Genomic DNA, 13,339 nt, shown 5'->3' on the forward strand with positions numbered 1-13,339 from the left:
TTGAATACTGTTTGAAATGCAGTGATACGGTTTTTGCTAGGCATGAAATTGATGTTACTGCAATATTATGAATTGCAGTATTATGACAAAACTTTGGCCACTGGTCAAAAATTTCACCCATGTGTCTGCAATGGAAATGTTGTTTGAAATTCAGTTAAAGGGATAGTTCACCCAAAAACAAAACATATTTTATTGTTTTGTTTACTGAACGCGAAAGAAGATATTTTGAGAAGTAAAATGGAGGTCAATGGGGTCCAATATCGTTTAGTTAGGTTCTTAAAAAAATCTTCTTTTGTGTACCCAAGAAGAAGAAAGTCATACATGTTTGAAATGACATGGGTGATGACAGAAGTTCAATTTAATGGCTTAAAAATATATTACACCGAAAAATAGAAAAACATCCCGTTCCAAGAAATATGACATTTACGCAGTAAACTTTTAAACGGCAATTTAAACACTGAATTCACTTTTGAATGTGAAAATTCAACACATCATCACTTATTAAATGTTAAATATACAGTTGTGTATTTTGGATCAATATGTTTTTTTCTGTGAACTGAGCTACCCAGCCATAGTATAGAGAGTTTTATCAGATGTGTCTTCATCTTCAACTTTTATATAACTTTAGATACTAAAACTAAACTTATCCTAGCAGCGATTTAAAAAACACACACACTACATTACAGAGTATGTGCAGTCTAATACTCCACAGAAAAGAAATGCTCCTTTGAGACCTAAAACACACGCTAACGCAGGGGTCTGAAACGATCACGCCGTTAAATTACTATGTGAAAATCTCCACAAATGTTTCCCAGCATCTTCAAGATCAAAACTGCCCATGAAATGCATTCCGTCAGAAAAACTCAAGTTTGTGTGTGAACAAGCCGATTGTTGCTACATGTGATTCTTTCAGCAATCATTTTTTACTTTGCCCTCATAGTTCATTTGACAAACCATCTCCTGAGATTTGGGTCCATGGAGAAATGGAAGCGATGACTTTATTAGGAAGAAACTCAGTAAATCTTCGTCATCCATTTATGCACTGAAACAAAGAACCCCTTAAATAGTCTGTTATATCCCACAATTCTGTGCATGAAGATGAGCATGCAATGTGATCCCTGGCGGTCAAAATAAAATGTCATCTGAATGATCAGTTGGCATGTGTGAGTACATTTATAATGTTCTTTTTTTTCCCTCAATTTGTGGTTTCATTTCGACTGAAAATACACATTGATGAAAACATGTGGCATTCCCTTTAAGCCGTAAACAGTGTCTTTAAGTCATTGACTGTCATGTCAACAAGCCAGCTATTTTAGATTTCGGACACAGCCATTGGTTTCTATAAAACCCTTAGTTGTTTGTGCAGCGAATGGCAACATGGCTTCGTCCCAAACACAACCAAGCGTGTCATCCAGCACGCAGAACTTCTAAGCATTCCATAAGATCCGTTTTTCGGTCCAATTCCTTGCTGTCTGATCTGTTCACTGTCTTAACAGTGTACTCAATGTACTCTGCTCTGATTGGCTGCTAGGAGAGCTGTTCCATCTCAATATGGGTGTGTCCATTAGGGGGCGTGTTCGCCCAGGCCTCAGCCACTCGTGGATGGGAGTGATTGGGCTTTGGTTGCTCCTCTCTAGGATTGTGGGTTTGGGGGTCCGGGGATGCCGCCTCTGGTGGTTTGTGATCGTAATAAAGAGCCCACAGAAGTGTGACAGTCAATGTCATGGCTAGAATCTGAGCCACTCCTATAGACACGCCCAAAAACCTTAAGACTTGCAACTGCTTGGTGCCCCGGATGAAACTGTAGATCTTGGGACCGCAGCCCTGATAAAAAAACACAAAGACACTTATTCAAAAAATCAAATCTGTATGTGTTTGCCCCATGAACTTTTATTGTAAGTGCACTACTTTGAGACATTAAGACATTTAAATAATCTGGACAATAATTCACAATGTGAAGCTAACAGCTTGTTTTCCATGTTTCGTGAACTTCTGCAGATGCAGCTTGGAGTTCTGCCAGCGCAACAGCTGCCCCGGTAATATGCGAGCGATGTGACACGTTCATCCGCTCGCGTGTGTGCCTGTGTCTGTTGGGTATTTCCCATGTTGAATTGTGGAAAGGCAGGTAAAGTATTTCCCTTTGGTGAGCGATTTATATCTCCGAGTGAGATGCCAGACATAATTCTTCTTCCAGCCTTTTAGAAAGACGGAGACAGTGAGGATTCGTCTCCAACCCCTTTGGTTTTTGACTGTCCCTCTCGTGATCAATGTTTCGGTCTCATTTAACAAAGCAACACTTTCAGTCTTGCATGCCTGCAAGGCTGAATTCACCACACTGTGTTTGTAATATTTACTCTATTAAGAATAGAAATGAACCTCTCTCTCACAGGATTCTGGTTTAGCCTGAGGCCTGAGGAAGGAGACCAGATGTGTGTGTATAACTGATGAAATATTGATGTGCCTTGTGTGTGTGGCCAGAAACATGTCGTACACAAGTATTTTAACACTGACACGAATGCTTGGCCACTGTGGTCTCATGAGTGCATAAAACTTAACGTTTCGCATTACCACGGTGGTAACAAACCACCATACACTTGGGGGCAATAGAGTTCCCTTAAAGGGAGCATCCACCCAAAATTCTGTCATCATTTACTCGCTCTCAAGTTCTTCCAAACCTGTATGACTTTCTTTGCCCTGATGAACAAAATGACGTTTGTAAAAATATTACCAACTATAGTTATATTATAGTATAATTTTGTTGAACATACAATGAGATATTTTGTCCTACTATGGTAGTCAGTGATGTCCCAAAATGTCAGTTGCTTACATTTTCCCAAATATCTTTCTTCGTGTTCAACAGGACAAATAAAGGTTCAGTTTTGGAACAACTTGAGGGTGAGTAAATAATGATCACAGAATTTTCATTTTTGGGTGGAGTGTCCCTTTAAAATGTCTGTACCTTTTAATCAAATTTTGTATGGCCTTTCTCTAACTTGCTACCAATCTAAGCAAGACTTTCCTTTAACTTTTTCTCCCCTGTGACATTTAATTGACCTGTAGGAGAAATGTAATGGCCCTACTAATGGCCGACGATTTAAGCTAGAAGCGTTTGCACCCACATGCTTGTATGGGAAGCAAGGGACATCTGCTCTTTTAGATGGATGTTAATGATTGGATCGCAGAATCCAGCTGAACTGGAAATTTGAAGAGCAGGAGGCCAGATGGGCATTTGTGTTGCATCTGTCCAAGATAGTGCGTAATAGTTTAAACCACACAGGTACGCCCGCAAGCTATTTGACTGACTTTAATTGTACCGTTGGTGTCCGAATAAGCAAAAAGCACATCATTCGACTGTTTGTCTCATTTTAAAAAGTTATTTTGTCAATTATTTTCATCATGTAAACGGGTTTAGGTTTCTTCCATGGATCGTTCGCTAAAAAAGATTTAGCAGATTTGCTCACCTCCTGGTGGAGGTCGCTGAGGTCATTGTAGTGGGCGTGGCGGGCACACCCTGGATACTGATTGGAGCAACAGGAGTCAGGTGGCCACTCCATCTCTGTCATCTCCAGCCAATCAGTAAAGTAGATCACTCCACAACACTTTAACTGGAATGCAGGTGTAAATAGTCATTTTTACACTACATAGCTAAAGTATATATATGGCTCTAACTGGCTTGAACTCTGCAGCATTTGCCCAGTAAATGAGAACACAAATATTAGCTGGAAACATGCTAGATCGGGTTAAATGTCATGTTGTCATTCTCTCACCTCGGTTTGTATGGAGTTCCACGCGTGTGTGAGCCACTGGTAGCGTTGCAGGCCAAAATGAGGCATACGTGATTTTAGGCTTATCATATCTGACCTTTGTACCATAGGCTAAAGAGAGAGAGAAGAAGGAAAATCATTTCACATTTATCACCGAAAGCTTTATGGAAAACATTCAAGCGGAGAATTGAGATGATATTTCTCAAATTAATTTGTGGATCACAGTTGATTTATTTGGTAATATGAAACAAATCTACAGATACTAGATTTTAAAGTCAACATGAAATGAGAATTGATTTTACGTATCATATTTTCAAATAAATAAACAGAATTGAATGTAGACCTTCAGATAAAATATGAATGGACAAATACATATGATGAGATTGTAATTTTTGTTTGCAAATAATTTTTTTGCAAATCCACAGATAAATCCCATTTAAATATTTGTAAGTATCTTTTATTTAATTTAAATAATATTTATTTGTGTATTGCAGCACATGTGTGAGTTCTGTTTGTGACACAAAAATTGATTTGTAAATTATTTTATTTGCAAATTCAATCTTGTTTTTGAGATTCTATCGTTTTTTCAATTTATTAAATATTTTTGGGGACCTCATTTAATTTATTTGTCAGTTTATATTTTGTGTGAAACTACAGATCATGTTTGATTAATTTGGTACAAATCTGCCCCCTTTTATTTACAACATTCACATTTTCCCCCATGCAGGTGGGGACAAATTTATCCAATAGCTAATCCCACTTTTCTTATTTATTCCCAAACCGATCAATATGGAAAATATGTTACATTACTACAGTAAGCCAGGTGTTATGAATAAGAAAGGCTCATTGTCCACCCCCTTCACCCACACACAGGTCACATCAGGTCTTATCTGCACAATGGAAACCCTTCAAAGGCTCATCTGGGTTAGTGATAAAACCTTGTCTTGAGGAACAAGCTGTGAATATCGGAGTTAAAGAGGTTAGATTAAAGGCAGGTGTGTGAGATATCTTCCCCTGGAGGTGAGTCTTATCTCTACTCTCACTGGTCTGAGAAGAGCAGATGCTCCTGCAATCCTTTCTCCCCCCCACCCGATCAAATCTTTTACTTCTGTAGATCACCAGCAGACCAGCATTTACATACCCGACTCCCCCCTCCACACATGAATGTACATGCAAGCACTTGGCTTACAAATGCGGAAAAGGAAATGTGTTAGATCCAGGCTTTTAAAGTCATAATGGTTAAGATTAGACCATAAGCAGGCGGCAGAAATCGGATCCGCGGCCCACCAGGGAACAGCCGTGCGATGGCCATGTTGTTGTGGTGAGAGGGGCAGAAAGATGATAGGAGTGATGGACAGTAAGAGAGGAGATAGTAGGCCAACATTCCTGTTTATTCATAGCACCACACACCTCATCGTACGTCCATACGCCGCTGGCCAGCTCCACGCAGAAAATCACCATCAGGCTGCCAAAATACTGCGGGGACACACACAAAGAAAATGCCACCGGGTTAAAAATACCTTTTTTTTGTTTTTGAAACAATAGAGAAGGAAGGTGTTGATTAACAACTATGAAGACGGCTTTTCCTGTCACTTAATTGGTGGAGAATTGCGCTCGCAGCACAAAGATCAACACACAAACTGATGAAATATATAATTTAAAGTGACGGTTAACCCCAAAATTAAAATACTTTCATAGTATATTCACCCTCGTGTCATTCAAAACCTGTATGACTTGTTTTTCTGCAGAACACAAAAGAAGATAGTTTGAAGAACGTTGACCAAACCACACTGGCCCCCATTGACTTCCATTGTAGTCCACAGGTACAAAACCACAAAGACGTTTTTCTAAATATCTTCTTTTGTGTTCCACAGAAGAAAGTCATATACAGGTTTTGAGCAAAATGAGGGTGAATAAATAGACAGATTTGTATTATACGTGAACTGTCCCATCTGCAAAATGTATGAGTGTAAATATATTTGCACTGTGCAATTTCGCAAATTCCAGATTTTGTCTTCAAAGCCAGACACGCTCCTCTCCTCGCAACCTGAAGACAAACACAGATCCTTCTCAGGATCTCTAACATGTACACAGTTCCCCTCTGGTGAACACACACTGTGAGAGAGATTATCAAGATGAATGACAGCGTTAGGAGCCGCGTTCAGCGCCGGGCCCTTCTGACAGCTTGTTTATTTGGGAGACTCTAAATATTTGTGTCCGACAGATCGCTTGAGCTACGGCTGTGTTAGCATTTCAGTCCATTTGGAAACTGTCAGTCGCCCACCACAAAAAAAATGACAACCTTTATTCTTTACCCTCTGCTCTAATATCCACTGTTTAAATATACTCGAGGAGAACTCTGAACCCCCGCGTATTCTCTCGGATATGAAGAACAAGCTGGCTCATCTACAAATGCACATTTCTGGGTAAGAGAGGTTACATTCTCTCGCCGACCTCTCGGTTTATTGATTTGCTGAGAGCTTTACTCTTCCTCGCACATGACTCACACATTTTTGGCGAGTATTGTTACGGAAAACAGGATGTGGCGAAATGGATGGATTTCCTTTTTCAGGAATAACTTCCCCCTCTTTTACTTAGTCATGCTCAACACAATTACAATGAGACGGACAGAGCTCAGATGTGCTTTGACATACTGTTAATGCCATTATACTGTAAAAGTGCATGCTGGAGACAAGGGTTAATGTTGGCATGTAATTCATTTACATGAAACCTCAAACTGCCAACGCTGGGGTGACACATGTTGCCCAACCTGTCCATGATGGCATCTGGCTAATTTGGCAAACTTCGACTTGATGACAGATGAACTTCTGGCGAAATACAGTAAAGATTGATCGGACAAACAGAAAACCCTTCACTTACAGAACTGTAAAGATCTACAGAGATCTCTCTGTCGCCATCTGGTTTTCTTTGCCCTGACGGGACAAAGAGATTCCAAGAGCGTTCGAGCGAATGTGTACGGTCGGGTCGCGGCCCTCTGTGAGAGCGCTGATGGTGAATAGAACGACTGCGTAACCCAAGCGCCTCTCCTCACATCATCCCTCTCTCTTCCTGGATTGGTTTACCTATTGTATCTCATCCAGATAATATTGTTTGTCACCGCGGCTCTGGGTAACACAAGCCCACTGGGGCAGGGAAGGGAGAAGAATGGCTCCTGAGGAGATGAATGGAGACCCAGAGAGAGAAAAAGAGGAGGGGGGAGAGATGGGCCAAGGAGTTCTAAAAAACGGGACCACAGTCTGGGTCAGCAGACAGGAACCCCACCTTCTCGAGCGCCACACGCATGGGAGTGAGATTCACGAAAAAGCCTTCTGCCTGCCCTTTTCTCACCCTACACGGTGGGGTTTCTTCACTTCATTATAGAAAAAAACAAGGTTTGCTTGCTTTCAAAAATCCTGTGCAATGATACAATGTTTTTTATTTTATCCAGCTAGCTTCCATTTTAGGAAACAGTATCATGCTATGGATGCATTACCGTGGACATTCAATCAAATATTTTTAGATAATTGTGTTTAAGACAATGTGCACATTTAAGGTGCTGTAACTAGTTTTATTAGTATTAGTATTATCATTATTATTTTATTTTATGCACATTTTATATTGTTATACACATTTTATTTTTTATGCACATTTGAGCTTTATAGGTTAATTTAAAGTCGTAAAGTGTGACATGACCTTTTAAAGGGCACATATGCCATGAAATTGACTAATACAAACTACATGTCTAATGATTAAAGGGCTTTAAAGCATAGCATGGGTATGAATGGAAGATACATCTTAATTGTCATTCTCCTTATTTCCCATAATATTCATGCATAATATGTAACTTCAAATACTGTTTAGGAAGAAGTGGCCAAGAGCAGCTAAATTACAAAGATTTTTTTTACATATAAAAGTACTTAAAGGTGGGGTGCCACAGTGTTTTATTGAAACTGATAGATGAAGTGGTCCCACAATAAAATATGCCTGTAAATGAAACCGAATCATATGTCTGTTTTATTAGCAATATGTGCGCACATGCTTTACTTCCAACAAAACTTTTTTCCTGTTGTTTTTAATTTTCAGATGTCATCATGATGTCACTAAAACATCCCTGTAAAAACAAACGCGCAACAACTCAACAATGAATATAATTTTGTGACCTGTATTTGGCCCTTCTCGACAGTGCATTATGTTGACTGATGTGCTCATCCATTACTCCTGTTTAACTCTTTGTCTCACAGAGTCGAGAGCTTCGGGCCGTAACCCACTGGAGTGAGTTGCTACATGTGTCTGAAGGCGATAGCAACATCCGCCACATGGCACGAACACGCATAGAGACACGATAGACTACTTTCGGATGGAGCTTTTCTTTAAAATACTAAACATGTAATATTACGATTAAGATAAAGGAGTAAAATGACAAAGTTGGTCTCGAGAATGTGTTCTATCTCTGCGTATGAGAGTGTATAGAGAAGCGCACGGATACAGAAAGCAACACTTGTTTCGACTGTCTGATCTGAGGGGGTGTCAACGGCAGCTAAACTTAAAATATTCCCAGTACACAAAACCACACACATTCCAAGACGCACAATGTTCCTGCTGTGTTTTTCTCTCCGTTCTCTACGTACCCAAGACAGTAGGAGCAGATTGCACTTGAGCGTGCCGCAGTAGCCCACCATGGCCACGATGATTAGAAAACAGCACACGGCGATGACGATTGGATGGACAACAGGGGAGTATGTGAGAATGGCTGCCTCCTCCAGTCTGAGGAAGAGAGAGAAAATCATTTCTTGGCAGTCTTGTTGTTTATTTATCTATAAATCTTGCTTGCTTTTCCTCATCTGTTCACATAGCTCAACTGGTAGAGCATGGCACTAGCAACTCCAAGGTCGTGGATTTGATTTCTTTGTATATTTTAATGTATACCTTTGCCTTACATTTATGTATTCAACAATTATAGAGCATTTCTTCCTGTATTCTTTTGGCAGCATGTTTTATTACCAGTTACAAATAAACTGTGATAATTTTCTGTAGGAATACAAACTCTTCCTGTCTCTTGTTGTCTGTACTTCTGCTTGGTTATTTTTCCCAGTGTTTCTCTCGTCTCTAAGATGCAAACCTATTTTTCACTACGGGAGGACATGGGAATGCCAGAGTCGTATGTTTAATAGTTGTAAGATTAACTAGTTAAGGATGAGTTCCCGGTCAGGGGGTCCTGGGAGGGAAACAAAATAATGTTTTAATAGGTAAATAGTTTCCTTATATAAAAGGCGAGTATGGTATAAAACAATATATGAATTGAGATCCCAATTGATGCATTCACCACTTATCTAAAGAGAATTGCAACTCCAATTAGCTCACAAATCAGAGGGGGAACATTCTGCACCCAACGATCATGTTTGCTAAAGAATGTGTGAGAACCCAGCAGTAACCCAAACACTTCCATATACCATCTTCACCCCTCCACGACACCTACATATATTTTGTGCCTGTTTGGCACCATGGGAAAAATTCACATGAACACCCACACACATCTGCATAACTCTCACTGATATCCTATTGTGTTTGTGAAAATCTCATCTCCACAGAAACAATTACTGAAAGGCGGGCTGAATCGGCATTCTACCACGATGCAGCATTAAAAAATAAATAAACTATTCAGCTGTGTACAATCAAATCTTAACTCAATGTTCTCTCTTTTGATTCCCTCATATGTCATGATGCGGGCCACAGAGGGCTTGGTAACAACCCTGAATTGTAATGCGCACCTCAGTGACGAATTACTTTTTGTCAACACTAATTAGATATCACATGCCTTCTGGATATTATCAGAATGTTTCACTGAGTTTTCTTTTAATGCTTGAGAGAATTTAAATAAAAACAAGACAATTACAAAACGCACTGAAATGAATGCTGTCTAACTCAGGTTCTGTCTCCACAGGCGTGTTAATAGATTTATTTGATTTCTTCCCCAGATCTGCACATCTCAGTCATGCCTGTAATTAGCTCATAAGCTCATGGCAATATGATCCGGCTGCTTGAAAAGTGGGAAAACTGTAAATTAGACCTTTACATGGACCGCTGCCCTGGATGAAAGGGTTTACAGCTCCCACCTGTCCGTGCACTAGCACTCACCTGGTGTCAGCGGTTAAGGTGAGCACATTGTTCAGATGATCCCTGAGGCAGGCGGCCACTCCCAGTACACACAGGGCCATAAGCTTGAGGGGGTAAAAAAAGAAAACATTGGCCTTAGGTTTTCGTACTGAACAACAAAATCTTAAATTGCTATATTTAAATAAAGATGACACTTTTTAAACGAATGCAAACACGAAGTGGTTTCTATGAAGTATATTTGGTGACTCTGTATAACATGAACAACTTGCGAAGATGTATGTATATGTAGTTTGCCTGGAAACCTATTTAGGTAGTGTGCTATGTTTAACATGCAGCAATATTAGTGGCATGGTTTTAGTTTGCCCTACGCATGCATTCTTGTGCTAAAAACACACCCTGGTGCTTATCACATTTAATTCCCTAAAATAGCTTGCCACAGAATGGGTGGTGTTTGCCATTTGAGTAAAGCTGGAATTCAGGCTGTCCTTAACTTAAAGATCACATAAGATGGGGATGGTGAGAAACAGATTGCTCTTTTTTTGGGAGAGCGACTGTTGCGCATCTTGGAGAGCGCACAGCAGCAGCGCGCCACCGTGCCATGTAACGTGAGCGCTCGCCCGGCCACCTGCTCACACTTGGACTCCTCTTACCCAGAAGAGAAAGTTGAGAGCGTAGAGCAGACAACGCAGACACTTCACTGAATCCTCTCGGGCCATTCTGAGCGCACCAACTGCTCGCCAAAAGCCGTCATTTTAACGTCTGCCACCAAGGCACCATAATCCACTACGGAGCAAAATTAGCACAAAGCACTTTGAAATGTGTAAAGTTCATACAGTCTTCGTAAAAACAATTCAGTTGGGGAACTGTTTTCAAATCATACATTTCACGTGTCCATGTGCGCATTTAGCGCGCATTAATAATGTTTTGTAAATGCTGCATACAAGTCGTTGCTTTACGAAAGCTTCTTGTGGTTAAAAAATAACAAGTGTTGTCGTCCTGCTGGGTGATGAAGTTAATCCAAATCACTCAGGATACTTTCCAGACAACTTCTCCAACAAAATCTCCAAAAGAGGAACATGGAAAAACGCACCTTGTATGGAAAGCACTTCACAATAACAGTTTCGCACACGATAAAGATGCAGAATAACTCCTCAGTCAGATGCGCATGCAATGTAGAATAACTTCCATATTCATAACGGAGCCGCGCGCAACAGGCAGGCGTGTTCACTGCAATCCGTACACTGCCGCTGTCATGTGGTAGTTATGTGGTCCATTGAGGGCCAACTATATACACCTCGCCTTTCCACAAGTGTTGTGTTCAACTTACACATGTAGACACTTTCATTCTAAACGCGCTCTCTCTATTGAGTGTCATCCGGAGCAGCGGTTCCTCTGGGTCCTAAAGCCAAAGATTAGGTCATTACATCCATCCCAATCTACGAGCACTCATCATAAAGGATAAAGGGGTCTTCCTCCAGGGGTCGCATGCTCAGAAAGCCATGTCCAATATAGAGCTCATTCAAATGTAAGAGCGTAAAAAATATTTAATATTAATTCCTTAAATTGACCAGAATAATAAAGGTTTTCTTGAAAAACATTCAAATTTGTACTATTGTTTTCAGGATCACGTGGCAATTCTGTCTGTTGTTTTAGCAGTGGATGAAGCTGAACAATGATTGAAAAACCCTGCTATACATTCAATCTAAACAAAAAGTGAGAACATCAAGCTTGCCAATTATAATAATGACCCATCATGCATAACCAATCAGAGATAACCAATGGGCCACCTAGCCCCGCCCGTTGTATTTATTATTTTATATAAATATCTTATCTATCTTCTTATTCTTTTTTGTTTGTTTGTTGTTGGTTATTACATGCATCTTAACGCACGGTAATACTAGGAATGTGTCAGGATCCCTGCCTGCAACAAATAGTCAGTGGGGTGAAGAGGACAAACTATCACAATCTGCTATTGTCTGGAATATATATATTTATTTTCAAATCTAGGAACAGGATTTTTAAATCATGGAGTTATGATATACAGAGAGCTTTTTGCCTTTGAGTTTATTTAAAATGTTTGTAGTTTTTTTGTTAAAGTTTTGTGAAGAATTGATTTGTTTACAAAAACAAATCTCAAACATTTCAGTGAACACAAATCTAATTCAGTCTGCACAGCTATATTTGGAGCATCCTATCCACCGACTGGGTGATTATTTGATATAGTGTGCAAATATAGAACCAGTAAACTGAGATGAGAAGAAATATAAAAAGACAACTTGAAATAGCTTTCATACAGCCATGAATGGCAGCGGTGGTAACTTGCTTCCCATCGTGATTTCAAGCAGATTTGTTTTCTTATCTAAATTGAGAGCTGAGGTGCAATGTCATTTTACAGAACACTTCATCTCAACAGCTGTGTTGTAATTTTGTCTTTGAAAGGAAACGTTGTAATGTAATGTTTTACAAAAGCCTTTTCCACCGCGACTGCGCCAAATTATAACTCTCTAGTAAACACTGAGGGTCAAGCTGAGGTCCCTCCTCAAGAAATAACCGTGTAGCTGCATTGTCGTTCACAAACAATGTCTAGTGGTATGTTTAACAAAAGTGTCTTCCACACAAACAGCACTAAATTACAGATGTCTGGAACAAACTGAGGTGGATCTGAGGACACAGTCCAAATTGCAGTCAGTGCTGCCCTCCTAAGGCCAATGCTGGATGTACAGTAGGCAGCACACTACAGTACAAAGGTACAACCAGTGTTTGGTAAATTACTCTGAAAAAGTAATTAATTACTAGTTACTCATTACATATTCAATAGTGTAATTAGATTACTGTCCAAATTACTCTGTCCAAAAAGTATTTAGTAACTCATTACTAATTACTTTCTATATCCTACATCATCCTTGATTAGTGAAGTGATTCAAGAATATACATGAAACGGCTTATTGAATTCATTCAAATAATATTATTAACTGACCAAAGTATTACAATTGTGAGAATTATACATTAAAGCAGAGATTTTAAAGTAAGAATTTGAATTTTGAAGTCAATTACGCTATTGCACACGCATATATTTAACAAAGTATTTAGTTTAATTACATCAAAAGTTACTGTATTTAAATTCCAGAAAACATATGAGTAATCCCTTACTTTACTTTTTCAAGGGAAAAGTAATTAAATTACAGTAACTAATTACTTAGTAACTAGTTACACCCAACACTGGGTACAACGGTTGCGTCTCTGTTAAATGTAGAACTAATTGTTTCCTAATTAAAAATATTGATCTTTAATATTTTTTACTGTAAAATTCTATTTTTAAGAATAACAATATAGTATATTTATTTGCCCATTTTATTGGGCAATTTTAATAACATAGGCTAAAACATGTATACAGGGTCGGCTACAAAATACATTTTATATTATACTTAATTGTCATTTAACGTTTTTACGTATTTTACCTC

General features: G+C 39.3%; 1 protein-coding gene across 2 annotated transcripts; it reads right to left on the bottom strand.

Moving 5' to 3' along the window:
• Nucleotides 1-327: 327 nt before the first annotated feature.
• tspan12 (tetraspanin 12) lies at nucleotides 328-11,225 on the bottom strand. 2 transcript variants are annotated; one of them, XM_056749382.1, is made up of 8 exons: nucleotides 10,969-11,225; nucleotides 10,529-10,661; nucleotides 9,900-9,982; nucleotides 8,393-8,528; nucleotides 5,175-5,240; nucleotides 3,768-3,875; nucleotides 3,462-3,605; nucleotides 328-1,824 (listed from the first exon to the last, which is right to left on the bottom strand). In XM_056749382.1, the coding sequence occupies exons 2-8, from the start codon at nucleotides 10,592-10,594 to the stop codon at nucleotides 1,528-1,530; spliced, it is 900 nt and encodes a 299-aa protein (XP_056605360.1). In that variant the 5' UTR covers nucleotides 10,595-10,661; nucleotides 10,969-11,225; the 3' UTR covers nucleotides 328-1,527. The 2 variants fall into 2 exon arrangements, with proteins under 2 accessions (XP_056605360.1, XP_056605361.1); XM_056749383.1 differs by lacking the exon at nucleotides 10,969-11,225 and having other exon boundaries at nucleotides 10,529-10,962.
• Between the last annotated feature and the right edge of the window lie 2,114 nt (nucleotides 11,226-13,339).

Source organism: Triplophysa dalaica, chromosome 5 (genome assembly GCF_015846415.1).
Source record: "Triplophysa dalaica isolate WHDGS20190420 chromosome 5, ASM1584641v1, whole genome shotgun sequence".
NCBI lineage: Eukaryota > Metazoa > Chordata > Actinopteri > Cypriniformes > Nemacheilidae > Triplophysa > Triplophysa dalaica.

Coding starts and splice junctions, on each gene's coding strand:
- tspan12 (XM_056749382.1), bottom strand. CDS start 10,594: ATGGCCCGAGAGGATTCAGTGAAGTGTCTGCGTTGTCTGCTCTACGCT. Junction 9,983..10,528: donor CTCTCAACTTTCTCTTCTGG/GTAAGAGGAGTC, acceptor TACCCCCTCAAG/CTTATGGCCCTGTGTGTACT. Junction 3,876..5,174: donor GCGTATGGACGTACGATGAG/GTGTGTGGTGCT, acceptor CTCTCTCTTTAG/CCTATGGTACAAAGGTCAGA.